The sequence below is a fragment of the Cetorhinus maximus genome, chromosome 15 (genome assembly GCF_964194155.1).
Source record: "Cetorhinus maximus chromosome 15, sCetMax3.hap1.1, whole genome shotgun sequence".
In the NCBI taxonomy this organism is placed as follows: Eukaryota; Metazoa; Chordata; class Chondrichthyes; order Lamniformes; family Cetorhinidae; genus Cetorhinus; species Cetorhinus maximus.
This window is the reverse complement of record NC_135893.1, coordinates 23652857-23669288: the sequence shown is the minus strand read 5'-3', so window position 1 is coordinate 23669288 and position 16432 is coordinate 23652857. Positions and strand designations below refer to the sequence as shown.

Genomic DNA, 16432 nt, shown 5'->3' with positions numbered 1-16432 from the left:
GGCGTATGCAGTATATGAGAGTGTTACATTGAGGGGTATGCAGTATATGAGAGAGTGTTACATTGAGGGGTATGCAGTATATTAGAGAGTGTTACATTGAGGGGTGTGAGGTATATGAGAGAGTGTTACATTGAGGGGTGTGAAGTAAATGAGAGAGTGTTACATTGAGGGGTATGCAGTATATTAGAGAGTGTTACATTGAGGGGTGTGAGGTATATGAGAGAGTGTTACATTGAGGGGTGTGAAGTAAATGAGAGTGTGTTACATTGAGGGGTATGCAGTATATTAGAGAGTGTTACGTTGAGGGGTGTGAGGTAATTGAGAGAGTGTTATATTGAGGGGTGTGAGGTAAATGAGACAGTGTTACATTGAGGGGTATGCAGTATATGAGAGAGTGTTACATTGAGGGGTATGCAGTATATGAGAGAGTGTTACATTGAGGGGTAAGCAGTATATGAGAGAGTGTTACATTGAGGGGTGTGAGGTAAATGAGAGTGTTACATTGAGGGGTATGCAGTATATGAGAGAGTGTTACATTGAGGGGTGTGAGGTAAATGAGAGAGTGTTACATTGAGGGGTATGCAGTATATGAGAGAGTGTTACATTGAGGGGTAAGCAGTATATGAGAGAGTGTTACATTGAGGGGTGTGAGGTAAATGAGAGAGTGTTACATTGAGGGGTATGCAGTATATGAGAGAGAGAGTTACATTGGGGGGTGTGAGGTAAATGGGAGAGTGTTACATTGAGGGGTATACAGTATATGAGAGAGTGTTACATTGAGGGGTGTGAGGTAAATGAGAGAGTGTTACATTGAGGGGTATGCAGTATATGAGAGAGTGTTACATTGAGGGGTAAGCAGTATATGAGAGAGTGTTACATTGAGGGGTGTGAGGTAAATGAGAGAGTGTTACATTGAGGGGTGTGAGGTATATGAGAGAGTGTTACATTGAGGGGTATGCAGTATATGAGAGAGTGTTACATTGAGGGGTGTGAGGTAAATGGGAGAGTGTTACATTGAGGGGTATACAGTATATGAGAGAGTGTTACATTGAGGGGTGTGAGGTATATGAGAGAGTGTTATATTGAGGGGTGTGAGGTAAATGAGAGAGCGTTACATTGAGGGGTGTGAGGTAAATGAGAGAGTGTTACACTGAGGGGTATGCAGTATATGAGAGAGTGTTACATTGAGGGGTATGCAGTATATTAGAGAGTGTTACATTGAGGGGTGTGAGGTATATGAGAGAGTGTTACATTGAGGGGTGTGAAGTAAATGAGAGAGTGTTACATTGAGGGGTATGCAGTATATTAGAGAGTGTTACATTGAGGGGTGTGAGGTATATGAGAGAGTGTTACATTGAGGGGTGTGAAGTAAATGAGAGAGTGTTACATTGAGGGGTAAGCAGTATATGAGAGAGTGTTACATTGAGGGGTGTGAGGTAAATGAGAGTGTTACATTGAGGGGTATGCAGTATATGAGAGAGTGTTACATTGAGGGGTGTGAGGTAAATGAGAGAGTGTTACATTGAGCGGTATGCAGTATATGAGAGAGTGTTACATTGAGGGGTATGCAGTATATGAGAGTGTTACATTGAGGGGTGTGAGGTAAATGAGAGAGTGTTACATTGAGGGGTATGAGGTAAATGAGAGAGTGTTACATTGAGGGGTGTGAGGTAAATGAGAGAGTGTTACATTGAGGGGTATGAGGTAAATGAGAGAGTGTTACATTGAGGGGTGTGAGGTAAATGAGACAGTGTTACATTGAGGGGTGTGAGGTAAATGAGAGAGTGTTACATTGAGGGGTGTGAGGTAAATGAGAGAGTGTTACATTGAGGGGTGTGAGGTAAATGAGTGTTACATTGAGGGGTGTGAGGTAAATGAGTGTTACATTGAGGGGTGTGAGGTAAATGAGAGAGTGTTACATTGAGGGGTGTGAGGTAAATGAGAGAGTGTTACATTGAGGGGTGTGAGGTAAATGAGAGAGTGTTACATTGAGGGGTGTGAGGTAAATGAGAGAGTGTTACATTGAGGCGTATGCAGTATATGAGAGTGTTACATTGAGGGGTATGCAGTATATGAGAGAGTGTTACATTGAGGGGTATGCAGTATATTAGAGAGTGTTACATTGAGGGGTGTGAGGTATATGAGAGAGTGTTACATTGAGGGGTGTGAAGTAAATGAGAGAGTGTTACATTGAGGGGTATGCAGTATATTAGAGAGTGTTACATTGAGGGGTGTGAGGTATATGAGAGAGTGTTACATTGAGGGGTGTGAAGTAAATGAGAGTGTGTTACATTGAGGGGTATGCAGTATATTAGAGAGTGTTACGTTGAGGGGTGTGAGGTAATTGAGAGAGTGTTATATTGAGGGGTGTGAGGTAAATGAGACAGTGTTACATTGAGGGGTATGCAGTATATGAGAGAGTGTTACATTGAGGGGTATGCAGTATATGAGAGAGTGTTACATTGAGGGGTAAGCAGTATATGAGAGAGTGTTACATTGAGGGGTGTGAGGTAAATGAGAGTGTTACATTGAGGGGTATGCAGTATATGAGAGAGTGTTACATTGAGGGGTGTGAGGTAAATGAGAGAGTGTTACATTGAGGGGTATGCAGTATATGAGAGAGTGTTACATTGAGGGGTAAGCAGTATATGAGAGAGTGTTACATTGAGGGGTGTGAGGTAAATGAGAGAGTGTTACATTGAGGGGTATGCAGTATATGAGAGAGAGAGTTACATTGGGGGGTGTGAGGTAAATGGGAGAGTGTTACATTGAGGGGTATACAGTATATGAGAGAGTGTTACATTGAGGGGTGTGAGGTAAATGAGAGAGTGTTACATTGAGGGGTATGCAGTATATGAGAGAGTGTTACATTGAGGGGTAAGCAGTATATGAGAGAGTGTTACATTGAGGGGTGTGAGGTAAATGAGAGAGTGTTACATTGAGGGGTGTGAGGTATATGAGAGAGTGTTACATTGAGGGGTATGCAGTATATGAGAGAGTGTTACATTGAGGGGTGTGAGGTAAATGGGAGAGTGTTACATTGAGGGGTATACAGTATATGAGAGAGTGTTACATTGAGGGGTGTGAGGTATATGAGAGAGTGTTATATTGAGGGGTGTGAGGTAAATGAGAGAGCGTTACATTGAGGGGTGTGAGGTAAATGAGAGAGTGTTACACTGAGGGGTATGCAGTATATGAGAGAGTGTTACATTGAGGGGTATGCAGTATATTAGAGAGTGTTACATTGAGGGGTGTGAGGTATATGAGAGAGTGTTACATTGAGGGGTGTGAAGTAAATGAGAGAGTGTTACATTGAGGGGTATGCAGTATATTAGAGAGTGTTACATTGAGGGGTGTGAGGTATATGAGAGAGTGTTACATTGAGGGGTGTGAAGTAAATGAGAGAGTGTTACATTGAGGGATATGCAGTATATTAGAGAGTGTTACGTTGAGGGGTGTGAGGTAAATGAGAGAGTGTTATATTGAGGGGTGTGAGGTAAATGAGACAGTGTTACATTGAGGGGTATGCAGTATACGAGAGTGTGTTACATTGAGGGGTATGCAGTATATGAGAGAGTGTTACATTGAGGGGTAAGCAGTATATGAGAGAGTGTTACATTGAGGGGTGTGAGGTAAATGAGAGTGTTACATTGAGGGGTATGCAGTATATGAGAGAGTGTTACATTGAGGGGTGTGAGGTAAATGAGAGAGTGTTACATTGAGCGGTATGCAGTATATGAGAGAGTGTTACATTGAGGGGTATGCAGTATATGAGAGTGTTACATTGAGGGGTGTGAGGTAAATGAGAGAGTGTTACATTGAGGGGTATGAGGTAAATGAGAGAGTGTTACATTGAGGGGTGTGAGGTAAATGAGAGAGTGTTACATTGAGGGGTATGAGGTAAATGAGAGAGTGTTACATTGAGGGGTGTGAGGTAAATGAGACAGTGTTACATTGAGGGGTGTGAGGTAAATGAGAGAGTGTTACATTGAGGGGTGTGAGGTAAATGAGAGAGTGTTACATTGAGGGGTGTGAGGTAAATGAGTGTTACATTGAGGGGTGTGAGGTAAATGAGTGTTACATTGAGGGGTGTGAGGTAAATGAGAGAGTGTTACATTGAGGGGTGTGAGGTAAATGAGAGAGTGTTACAATGAGGGGTGTGAGGTAAATGAGAGAGTGTTACATTGAGGGGTATGAGGTAAATGAGAGAGTGTTACATTGAGGGGTGTGAGGTAAATGAGAGAGTGTTACATTGAGGGGTATGAGGTAAATGAGAGAGTGTTACATTGAGGGGTGTGAGGTAAATGAGACAGTGTTACATTGAGGGGTGTGAGGTAAATGAGAGAGTGTTACATTGAGGGGTGTGAGGTAAATGAGAGAGTGTTACATTGAGGGGTGTGAGGTAAATGAGTGTTACATTGAGGGGTGTGAGGTAAATGAGTGTTACATTGAGGGGTGTGAGGTAAATGAGAGAGTGTTACATTGAGGGGTGTGAGGTAAATGAGAGAGTGTTACATTGAGGGGTGTGAGGTAAATGAGAGAGTGTTACATTGAGGGGTATGAGGTAAATGAGAGAGTGTTACATTGAGGGGTGTGAGGTAAATGAGAGAGTGTTACATTGAGGGGTATGAGGTAAATGAGAGAGTGTTACATTGAGGGGTGTGAGGTAAATGAGACAGTGTTACATTGAGGGGTGTGAGGTAAATGAGAGAGTGTTACATTGAGGGGTGTGAGGTAAATGAGAGAGTGTTACATTGAGGGGTGTGAGGTAAATGAGTGTTACATTGAGGGGTGTGAGGTAAATGAGTGTTACATTGAGGGGTGTGAGGTAAATGAGAGAGTGTTACATTGAGGGGTGTGAGGTAAATGAGAGAGTGTTACATTGAGGGGTGTGAGGTAAATGAGAGAGTGTTACATTGAGGGGTATGAGGTAAATGAGAGAGTGTTACATTGAGGGGTGTGAGGTAAATGAGAGAGTGTTACATTGAGGGGTATGAGGTAAATGAGAGAGTGTTACATTGAGGGGTGTGAGGTAAATGAGACAGTGTTACATTGAGGGGTGTGAGGTAAATGAGAGAGTGTTACATTGAGGGGTGTGAGGTAAATGAGAGAGTGTTACATTGAGGGGTGTGAGGTAAATGAGTGTTACATTGAGGGGTGTGAGGTAAATGAGTGTTACATTGAGGGGTGTGAGGTAAATGAGAGAGTGTTACATTGAGGGGTGTGAGGTAAATGAGAGAGTGTTACATTGAGGGGTGTGAGGTAAATGAGAGAGTGTTACATTGAGGGGTGTGAGGTAAATGAGAGAGTGTTACATTGAGGCGTATGCAGTATATGAGAGAGTGTTACATTGAGGGGTATGCAGTATATGAGAGAGTGTTACATTGAGGGGTATGCAGTATATTAGAGAGTGTTACATTGAGGGGTGTGAGGTATATGAGAGAGTGTTACATTGAGGGGTGTGAAGTAAATGAGAGAGTGTTACATTGAGGGGTATGCAGTATATTAGAGAGTGTTACATTGAGGGGTGTGAGGTATATGAGAGAGTGTTACATTGAGGGGTGTGAAGTAAATGAGAGAGTGTTACATTGAGGGGTATGCAGTGTATTAGAGAGTGTTACGTTGAGGGGTGTGAGGTAAATGAGAGAGTGTTATATTGAGGGGTGTGAGGTAAATGAGACAGTGTTACATTGAGGGGTATGCAGTATATGAGAGAGTGTTACATTGAGGGGTAAGCAGTATATGAGAGAGTGTTACATTGAGGGGTGTGAGGTAAATGAGAGTGTTACATTGAGGGGTATGCAGTATATGAGAGAGTGTTACATTGAGGGGTGTGAGGTAAATGAGAGAGTGTTACATTGAGGGGTATGCAGTATATGAGAGAGTGTTACATTGAGGGGTATGCAGTATATGAGAGTGTTACATTGAGGGGTATGCAGTATATGAGAGTGTTACATTGAGGGGTGTGAGGTAAATGAGAGAGTGTTACATTGAGGGGTATGAGGTAAATGAGAGAGTGTTACATTGAGGGGTATGAGGTAAATGAGAGAGTGTTACATTGAGGGGTGTGAGGTAAATGAGAGAGTGTTACATTGAGGGGTGTGAGGTAAATGAGAGAGTGTTACATTGAGGGGTGTGAGGTAAATGAGAGAGTGTTACATTGAGGGGTGTGAGGTAAATGAGTGTTACATTGAGGGGTGTGAGGTAAATGAGTGTTACATTGAGGGGTGTGAGGTAAATGAGAGAGTGTTACATTGAGGGGTGTGAGGTAAATGAGTGTTACATTGAGGGGTGTGAGGTAAATGAGTGTTACATTGAGGGGTGTGAGGTAAATGAGAGAGTGTTACATTGAGGGGTGTGAGGTAAATGAGTGTTACATTGAGGGGTGTGAGGTAAATGAGTGTTACATTGAGGGGTGTGAGGTAAATGAGAGAGTGTTACATTGAAGCTGCACATATCACAGATTATAACCTATACCTTTTCTTTTGTACTGATCAGTTTGGGGACAGCTTCTCTTTATCCTCAAACTTATACTTGCACCCACCTGAGACCTGCTCCTTCATCTGTCAACACCCTGTTCTCGCGCTCGGATGCCGTGAGCTGAACCACAAGGTTGGCCTTCTCTCTGGTCAGTTCCTCCTTTTCTTTGGCTGCACGAAGCAACGACTCCCTGTTGCGCTCAATCTCACAGCGAGCCTCGATCAGCTCCTCGTTCAGACTGTTCTTTTGCCGAGTCACCTGTGTGGAAACAGATCAGAGAACCTCTGAACGCTGTCCCAAAGCCAGCGCGTTGCATAAAGGTTTCTGTTTATTCAGCAGGGGTAAGGGTGACTTGCTGGGTATCTGTACGGAGTTGTTGCTTATTCAGCAGGGTTAGGGTTTATAACAGCAGTTTCTCTACCTGTCCCAGCTGACTCTGCAGCTCCCCCTTTTCCCGCTGATACGTCATCAGCTCCTGCTCAAGTCTCTCGCGGCTCTGCTCCACGATCTGCAGGGAGTGGTCCAGGCCGTGGCGCTCAGTGTGCAGGTCCAGCTTCTCTTGTTCCAGTCGGACCAACTCATCACGGATCGAGGCTTTCTCCTGTTCGACTTCTTTCTTCTGACCCAGCAGCGTGACCTTCTCATCCTCTAGCTACAAGACAGCAGAGAGTGAAAGAGCCTAACCAACGATTGACACATGCTAGCTGACATCTCGGTCTGTGGTCTCATGGGGCGACAGCAGCATTGTGGTAATGTCACCGGACTAGTAATCCAGAGGCCCAGGTCCTGGGAGACCGCAGGTTCAAATCTCGCCACAGCAGCTCGTGCAGTTTAAATTCAATTAATAAATCATAAAGCTAGTCTCAGTAATGGTGACCATGAAACTATCCCTGATTGTCCTAAAACCCCATCTGGTTCACTAATGCCCCTTTAGGGAAGGAAATCTGCCATCCCAGCCCTGGTCTGGCCTCCATGTTTCTCCAGACCCACAACAAAGCGGTTGACTCTTAAACTGCCCTCTGAAGTGGCCTAGCAAGCCACTCAATTCAAGGGGCAATTAGGAATGGGTAACAAATGCTGGCCTTGCCAGTGATGCCCACATCCCATGAAATCATAAAGAAGAAAGTTACTTTGACAACTTACTGAGAGAGCTCCTCCAGTGGTTCAGTGACTGGCTGCACCACTCACTGTGGAACAGAAGCACGTGGACCAGAAAAGTCCAAGTTCCACCACAGACTGGGCTGGGTTAGTTGAGCTCAGCAGTAGCAGGAATAGAGACCCTGCAGTTGGTAAGGGAGAGGAAAATAAGCTGGGATTCCTGTGTCTGATTTGATCACTGCCCTGTGACCCTGTTGGAAAGAGGTGAAGGGCTTGCACGGACTGAAAGGAGCTGGGCTGTGATGCTGACCACAGTTGAATAGCTCACTGTGAAGGCTGGTGCATCAAGAGTGGCCACTTTGATGAGGCACTGGGGGGCCGTTGGTTCCTCTGGAAGGGTATTCCACAGGGACTCAGCATCTTGGGAGAGAAGGGGCGGAAACTTTCTGATCCCTTACCTGCAGGATGATTTTGTTCAGCTGCACTTTATCCTGAGCCAGGCTCTCATTGAAGGCGCTCATCTTGGACAGAGAATCCCGGAGGGAAGCTTGCTCCGTCCTCAACTTGTTGAGGATAAGCTCCATCTCAGCGTTTGCAGTCTCCACCTTGGGAAGGAACGAGCAGTCCCATCACGGTTCCATCCGGCAAAACCCCGGAAAAAGCCCAACGCTCCCCGCTTTATACTCGCGTTTACTCACTAAGGAACAGCAAGCAGAGAATATTCCAGCTGATCTCTGTTTATCACATGCGCAACTTCAGACAGGTGACACTCAGTCTCCCGGTGAAAGCTTTTCTTCCTCTCTGTTTCGGGCCATGTGTAGCTGTGGGGTGAGTGGGACCCTGCTAACGGTTGTCTCTTCCTACCGTTTGTGCCTATTGTCACAGCCACCCAGGGAGTGCAACACAGTTACCAAGTTGTTAGAAAACAGATACGAGCAAAGATCTTTTCCTGAATGCAGGGAGGGACCCAAACGTTGACAAGTCCAGGAATATTCGTGGGGGTCTAGGCAATCGCCAAAACAACTTTCCGAAATGTAAGACAAGCCACCTGTACCATAGCCCCTCCTTCAGCATGAACATGACCTTGGCAGACAGGTGAGCAAGATCCCTGCTTCTAGTGTTGCGGTCTAACTCCAGTCTATGTGAAAGGTACCCAGCCAGAAAGGCACCACACTTTAGGAAAGATGTGGAGGCATTAGAGAGAGTGCAGAAACGGTTCACGAGAATGGTTCCAGGGATGAGGAACTTCGCGTAAATAAATTGGAGAAGAGAAGGCTGACAGGGGGATTGATAGAGGTGTTCGAAATCATGACGGGACTGGACAAAGCAGACAGGGAAAAACTGTTCTCACCGGTGGAAGCATTGAGAATGAGGGGGGCGTGGGGGGCACAGATTTAAGGCAATTGGTAAAAGAAGCAATGGTGACATGAGGAAAAACTTTATCACACAGCGAGTGGTTAGGATCTGGAATGTGCTGCCTGAGAGTGTGATGGAGGCAGATTCAATCGAGACATTCAAGATTATTATCTGAAAAGGAAGAACGCGCAGGGTTACGGGGAGAGGGTGGGGAAAGCGGCACTAGGTGAATTGCTCATTCAGAGAGCCGGCACAGACACAATGGGCCGAATGGTCTCCTTCTGCACTGTAATAAGTCTGTGATTCCGTGATAAAGTCTAAAAGCTCCACCAGTGCTTTAGTTGGTAAATACAACCCCTTGTTTCTCACTTGGCTACATACATAACCCAGGCAGATCCGAGCTTGTGCTGTGGTGCCTGATCTCAGCATTCTAGAACTGGGGACAGTAGCTCAGGGTTAGAAAGGGAAAAATCAGCCAGAGTTCCTGCTCCTATTCGCTGTCAAATCACTCCTTCTACAAGGCCGTGAATGTGGATATTGGTCGATGACAGGATTGGGCTTCAATTGTGATGGCCCCCTCCCCTGCTCCACTGTCCTATTCACCACCTCCCCCGGTCATCATCCCTTTCTCTAGTCAAATGTCCTGGCAACACTGACTGTCATAGGTCACACGAGGATTAACTGTTTGGACAAGTTACCAAGGAAACCCAGTGCCAGTGAAACTCTATTGTGACTTGAGTTGGCATCTTTTAGAGAGGCAGATAAAATCACACGTCCTGCATATTTATAGTCTAGCTGTGTATTTCCTCCTCATTTTCCAAGTTTACCTTGCTTAATGCCTCTTCAATTCCAGCTTTCTCATTCTCCAGCACTTCCTTGTCCAGTGTGGCCTTGCTCAAGGCTTCCTTCACCAATATCAACTCCTTTTTCATACTCGAGTTCTTTACTTCCATCTGTTCGATCATCTTGTGGCTAATGGGTGGGGGGGGAAAGCACAAGAACATTCAGGAGGGTCAGGCTTCAAAGCGAGCTGCAGGCCTCACTTCAATCCTGAAGCCCTCCCCCGACTCACTCACCCTCGCTCGATTTCTTTCTGCGCCCTCTCCTTATCCTTCAAGATGTCCTCCTTCTCGTCCTCCAGGTTGTCGCGCTGACGCTGGAGTTCACCGTTGGCCAGCTGCAGTCTCTCGTTCTCCTGCTGCGCCATCTCGATCTGCTGTTGGAGGGACTGAAGACACTTCTTCAAGTTTGACTTCTCGCTTTAGGAAAGGAAAAAGCAAGAGGTGGGCCAGGCCGATTGGGGAGGGGAGGGGAGGGGAGGGGGTCGGGGCAGGAGGCTCGAGGTGTAGTGGATCAGTTAATGTATTCAGTTAAAGTATTGCTGTATTGCAGGTGCCATTTTTAGCACCAGAAAGTGGGAGAAAAAAATTGGGATCCAAAGAAAGCTTGGTGGTTCAGAGTTAGTCATCAAAAAAACACTACATGGAAAGAGTAAAACATTCACCTTCCTAGCAGGTCCGCAGAAGAGCGGAAACGATTGGCATCGCGCTTGGCATCATCCTTGGCTCGCACCGAGTCTTCAGTCTCCTCCTTGAGTTTGAGGATCTGCTGCTCTAGTGCCCGACGATCGTTCTCACTGTCGCTCAACTGCTTCTTCAGGCTGGCCAGCAAATCCTGGTTTGCCTCGTACTTTGCACGGAAATCCTGTTGTGGGGAGGACGGGGGGGTGGGGGGGAAATAAAACACAAAATGTTTTAGGAGTTACCAAGGATTGACCAAGAACATGCTGTTAATAGGCAGAGGTCAGAGGGTGTAACCCCAGGTTACTACCTTTTCCTGGGCAACTAGAATAGTACGTCCAGGTACCAACTGAACCGATCCCAGCCCTAGTCTGTGCTGAAATGGCTAATCTCAGCCGGGGTGGCATACATACTAATGGCCTTTGTGTTCTGGAGTCACACTGAGGGGGAAATGAAGCAATGATCCTGCTCCTGAACCCTGCTGGATAGTGTGCGCTAGGATGGTGGGCAAGACAAGAGGAGGCGTAGCCACAATGCTTTCCACAGTTGAACAGTCACTGTACAGGCTCAAATGGATATATGGGTGAAATGTGGGTAAAAAGTGACTGTGGATCTGGCGCAGTGGTAATGTCCCTACCTCTGAGCCAGAAGCTCCAGGTTCAAGTCCCACTCCAGGAGTTGATGGCCAAGGAAGGTGTGTTCATAATGTAGCCAAACAGGTCGATTATTGGTAATCCTTCCAATACACCTGATGGCAGGTGGTAAGGGTGGGAGAGTTTCCTGGTCAGCCATACTGCAGAAGGCAACAGCAAATCACTGCAGTACTTTGTATAATCATGGACCAATCCAATGGAAGTCCATGGTCGCCAACACCCTCTTAGGGCATGGGATCTGAGGAGGAGGCGGCTGTTACTAAAACAGGGGTTCATTCTGTGCTGAACTCGTCCCAGGATCTTGGACCTCATGGTTTGCACTGTCTCTCTACCTGAATCAGGAGTTGCTTCTTCTGCACGGCAATTTGAACAGCCGAATACATGGAGTCAGTGAAGGCTGGCGAGAGGGTGTGTCGTGGCGAATGGCTGTGGCGTGGGGAGGTCCGTCGGCGTGGAGATGGCGTGCGCAGGCTAGGCAGGATCCCCAAGGGACTAAACAGAGAGGAATCCGTTTCTGTGACATCACCAGTCCGTTCGGTCGATGTGAACTGAGCTCCACTATCAACATCAGAAATAACAACCTGCGAGCACAGATTTCGACAGAGCTTGTTACCATGGTTACTAACACCCAAGACAATCTGTTGACAATTCAGATTCTGCAAGTCAAACACCCACTCTACAGTTTAACAGCTTTAATGGGCCACATTAAAGCACCCACCACAGAGTAACCAGGTTAGAGGTCTCCCCCCCATGGAGTACATACAATGGGAAGGTTTTTCTTTTATTTATTCTTTCATGGGATGTGGGTGTCGCTGGCAAGACCAGCATTTGTTGCCCATCCCTAACTGCCCTATGTAGCTTGCTAGGCCATTGCAGAGGGCAGCTAAGAATCTGTAGATATACAGATATTATTGTAGACCTGGAGTCACATGGAGGCCAGACCAGGTAAGGACGGCAGATTTCATTCTTTCTTCGTTAACCAGATGGGTTTTTACGACAATCAATAATAGTTTCACTGTCATCATTACTGAGACTGGCTTTCAATTCCAGAGTTATTAATTGAATTTAAATTCCACCAGCTGCTGTGGTGGGATTTGAACCCATGTCCCCAGAGCATTAGCCTGGGCCTCTGGATCACTCGTCCAGCGGCATTACTATGCCAGCATCACCCTTGTTGCAATTAACGTGGAGAGAAGCAAACAGCCAAACCCGCTAACAAATAACCACCTTCTCCCCTAATTCTCTTTCCTTTTCTCCTGTAGGCATTGATCAGTGTTGATGCTTTCTGATTTCTAACTGAGGAGATGCCAAGCCTAATTGTAGCCATTCTTTTAATGTCCTGGCTGGGACAGGGGAATTCGGCCCAGTTTGACTCAATTCATGGTACATTTATCGATGGAGGCACCGAGGGAACTATGATGAACCTCCTTAAGGCACCATGCAGTGACCAGCCTAGCCAGAGCAAACTACACAACCCGTACCTGTGAGCTGCTCCAGCGCCCTCACCTGTGTGATGTCTCTCAGTATTTGATGCAACGACTCCACCTCTGCTTTCACAGACTCGATCTCAGCTCCATCCTGAACATCCTGCGCCTCAGCGCAGCTCGACTCCTGCAACAACAAAGGCCCCATCATCCAGCGCCAGGTATGCGGCAAGGCACCTGTCCAAGGTGCCTGGATCCCAGGACTACTGACTTAGTATGGTATCTACTCCGAATCGGAGTCTGAGAAACTCTTGCTTCGGGCCAACCAAACAAATCAAGTGGTGGCCTAGGATCGAGGGCCCACTGCTGCTCCTGTGGACCAGGGTGCTACCTACCTGGTCTTAGAGTGGGGCATCTAGGCATTGATGAGGAACAGGCAACAAAGATCTATCTAGTAACACAAAAATATATATTTTTCCCTTTTGCTAAAGTGCTGCAATGACATGGAACTGTTATTAAGGATTTTGGTACATTTTTATCAGCAACGTTGGGGCTTGAACAGCACCCCCATCACCCCCATCGCCCCACCCACTTCCCACAGCTCACCCACCAGGTTCTCCACTGTCTGGCTCAGGCTGCTGATGGTCTTCTCTTTCTCATTGTTCTGGGCCGTCAGGCGTTCAACAGTCATCATCAGCTCCGTGATCCTGGAAGAAACACTTACATTTATATTATTTGCAAAAGAAGCAAATGTGATGCGAGAAAAATACTTTTTCCACACCAAGTGGTTCAGGTCTGGAATGCGCTACCTGGGACTGTGGTGGAGGCAGGTTCAATCGAGGCAGTCAGGAGGACAATAGATGATTATTTGAATAGAAACAATGTGCAAGGGTACGGGGAAAAGGCAGGGCAATGTGGTGGCATAGTGCTAGGTGATGGCCAGGGGAGGTGATGGCGTCATGGTAGGTGATGGCCAGGGGAGGTGTTGGCGTAGTGGTAGGTGATGGCCAGGGGAGGTGTTGGCACAGTGGTAGGCGATGGCCAAGGGAGGTGTTGGCATAGTGGTAGGTGATGGCCAAGGGAGGTGTTGGCATAGTGGTAGGTGATGGCCAAGGGAGGTGTTGGCGTAGTGGTAGGTGATGGCCAAGGGAGGTGATGGCCAGGGGAGGTGTTGGCGTAGTGGTAGGTGATGGCCAGGGGAGGTGTTGGCGTAGTGGTAGGTGATGGCCAGGGGAGGTGTTGGCGTAGTAGTAGGTGATGGCCAGGGGAGGTGTTGGCGTAGTGGTAGGTGATGGCCAGGGGAGGTGTTGGTGTAGTGGTAGGTGATGGCCAGGGGAGGTGTTGGTGTAGTGGTAGGTGATGGCCAGGGGAGGTGTTGGCGCAGTGGTAGGTGATGGCCAGGGGAGGTGTTGGCGTAGTGGTAGGTGATGGCCAGGGGAGGTGATGGCCAGGGGAGGTGTTGGCGTAGTGGTAGGTGATGGCCAGGGGAGGTGTTGGCGTAGTGGTATTGTCACTGGACGGGTTCGAATCTCGCCACCCAGGTTCCAATAAAGATCTGGAATTTTAAAAAAAGTCTAACGATGACCACGAAACCATTGCCAACTGTCATGAAAACCCATCTGGTTCACGAATGTCCTTTAGGGAAGGAAATCTGCCATCCTCACCTGGTCTGACCTACATGTGACTCCAGACCCACAGCAATGTGGTTGACTTTTAAAAATGCCCTCTGAATAAGGGAAATTTGGGATGGGCATTAAATGCTGGCCTAGCCAGTGACACTCACATCCCATGAACGAATATTTAAAAAATGACACTAGGTCATAATGCTCATTTGGAGAGCCGGTGCAGACACAATGGGCCAAATGGCCTCCTTCTGTGCAGTTAAAATTCTGTGATTCTGTTTGACCATCATTGCCAATAAGGTCTCAAGGTGTTTCTCACACTGAAGTACATCTCTGGAGACATATTTGGAATTATATATGGCTGTTTCTTCACTGTCGCTGGGTCAAAAACCTGGAACTCCCTTCCTAACAGCATTGTGGGTGTAGGGTGTACCTACACCAGATGGACTGTAGCAGTTCAAGATGATGGTTCACCACCACTTTCTTAAGGGGCAATTAGGGATGGGCAGCAAATGCTGGCCCAGCCAGTGATGCCCACATCCTGCAATAGAATAAAAAAAGAGCAGCCCCAAAGCTGGAGTTGGTGGGATACCTGGTGCCACTTGGTGAGCAGGGACTGGAGTCCAGCTAAAGGGGCATTGGATTTGAACATCCCAGGGCATTCTGCTGAAAAACCTGGGGAGGTGGAGAGGGGGATTGCTGAGGGGGTGAATTCCTCTGTGCTTTTGTGTTAGAAACTCAACAATCTAGACCAGCATTAAAAACCACAGGCAGACAGTGTGGGGGATGGGTTGTCAGATATATCAGTGATAAAAAGATTTTTAAAAAAGGTTTGTCTTTTTAATGGTTTTTTATTCACCTTTTCAAAAAATCTTTTAAACTTGAGTCACTGTGATTGGAGGCAAAACAGAACTGGAGGAGTCCAAGGGAGCCCAGGGCAAGATAACAGGATTGGAGGAATAGTGGATAGAAAGGATGCTGAACATGTTTCGGTGCATTCTGAGAGGGAAGACAGCGCCTGTGTTTAATGTTTCATTTGAAAGACAGCACAGCACTCCCTCAGTCTTGTACTGAAGATTTAAATTTTACAGTGAGAGAAATTAGTATATTAGAAAAGTGTTACTGTTAGGGGTACAGGGTATATTAGTGTAATGTTGGATGAAGATATATCAGAGAGAGTGGGTGGTAGAGGCTATATGAGAGTGAATGGTGCAGGCTATATGAGGATGTTATACTGCAGCCGTGTGATATATGAGAGTTACAGAGGACTGTATAAGACAGTGTTACACCAAGGATTATATTATCACAGAATGTTACACAGAGGGCTGTATCAGAGAGTGTTACATTGGGGCTCATATCAGAGAGTGTTATACTGGGGCTCATATCAGAGAGTGTTATACTGGGGCTCATATCAGAGAGTGTTACACTGGGGCTCATATCAGAGAGTGTTATACTGGGGGTTATATCAGAGAATGTGACACTGAGGGTTCTATCAGAGAATGTTACACAGAGGGCTGTATCAGAGAGAATGTTACACTGGTGGGGTCATATCAGAGAGTGTTACACTGAGGGTCATATCAGAGAGTGTCACACTGAGGATTATATCAGAGTGTGCTACTCTGGGGGTCATATCAGAGAATGTTACACTGAGGGTTATATCAGAGAGTGTTACACCAGGGGTTATATCAGAGTGATACACTGAATATCGTATCAGAGAGTGTTACACTGGGGGTCATACCAGAGGGTGTTACACTGAGGGTCGTATCAGAGAGTGTTACACTGAGGGTCATACCAGAGGGTGTTACACTGAGGGTCGTATCAGAGAGTGTTACACTGAGGGTCGTATCAGAGAGTGTTACACTGAGGGTCATACCAGAGGGTGTTACACTGAGGGTCGTATCAGAGAGTGTTACACTGAGGGTCGTATCAGAGAGTGTTACACTGAGGGTCATACCAGAGGGTGTTACACTGAGGGTCGTATCAGAGAGTGTTACACTGAGGGTTATAACAGAGAGTGTTACACTGAGGGTTATAACAGAGAGTGTTACACTGAGGGTCATACCAGAGGGTGTTACACTGAGGGTCGTATCAGAGAGTGTTACACTGAGGGTCGTATCAGAGAGTGTTACACTGGGAGTCGTATCAGAGAGTGTTACACTGGGAGTCGTATCAGAGAGTGTTACACTGAGGGTCGTATCAGAGAGTGTTACACTGAGGGTCGTATCAGAGAGTGTTACACTGAGGGTCGTATCAGAGAGTGTTACACTGGGAGTCGTATC

General features: G+C 46.6%; 1 protein-coding gene across 1 annotated transcript in view; it reads right to left on the bottom strand.

Moving 5' to 3' along the window:
* Positions 1-16432, bottom strand: part of crocc (ciliary rootlet coiled-coil, rootletin) — an 88613-nt gene that overhangs the window by 50003 nt on the left and 22178 nt on the right. Inside the window, exons 10-18 of the mRNA XM_078558121.1 lie at positions 13142-13238; positions 12614-12718; positions 11440-11688; positions 10439-10638; positions 10011-10193; positions 9762-9906; positions 8037-8183; positions 6902-7132; positions 6545-6738 (exon numbers count right to left, since the gene is read on the bottom strand). Of these exons, the coding sequence (XP_078414247.1) occupies positions 6545-6738; positions 6902-7132; positions 8037-8183; positions 9762-9906; positions 10011-10193; positions 10439-10638; positions 11440-11688; positions 12614-12718; positions 13142-13238 (1551 nt within the window). The remainder of the gene's footprint in view (positions 1-6544; positions 6739-6901; positions 7133-8036; positions 8184-9761; positions 9907-10010; positions 10194-10438; positions 10639-11439; positions 11689-12613; positions 12719-13141; positions 13239-16432) is intronic.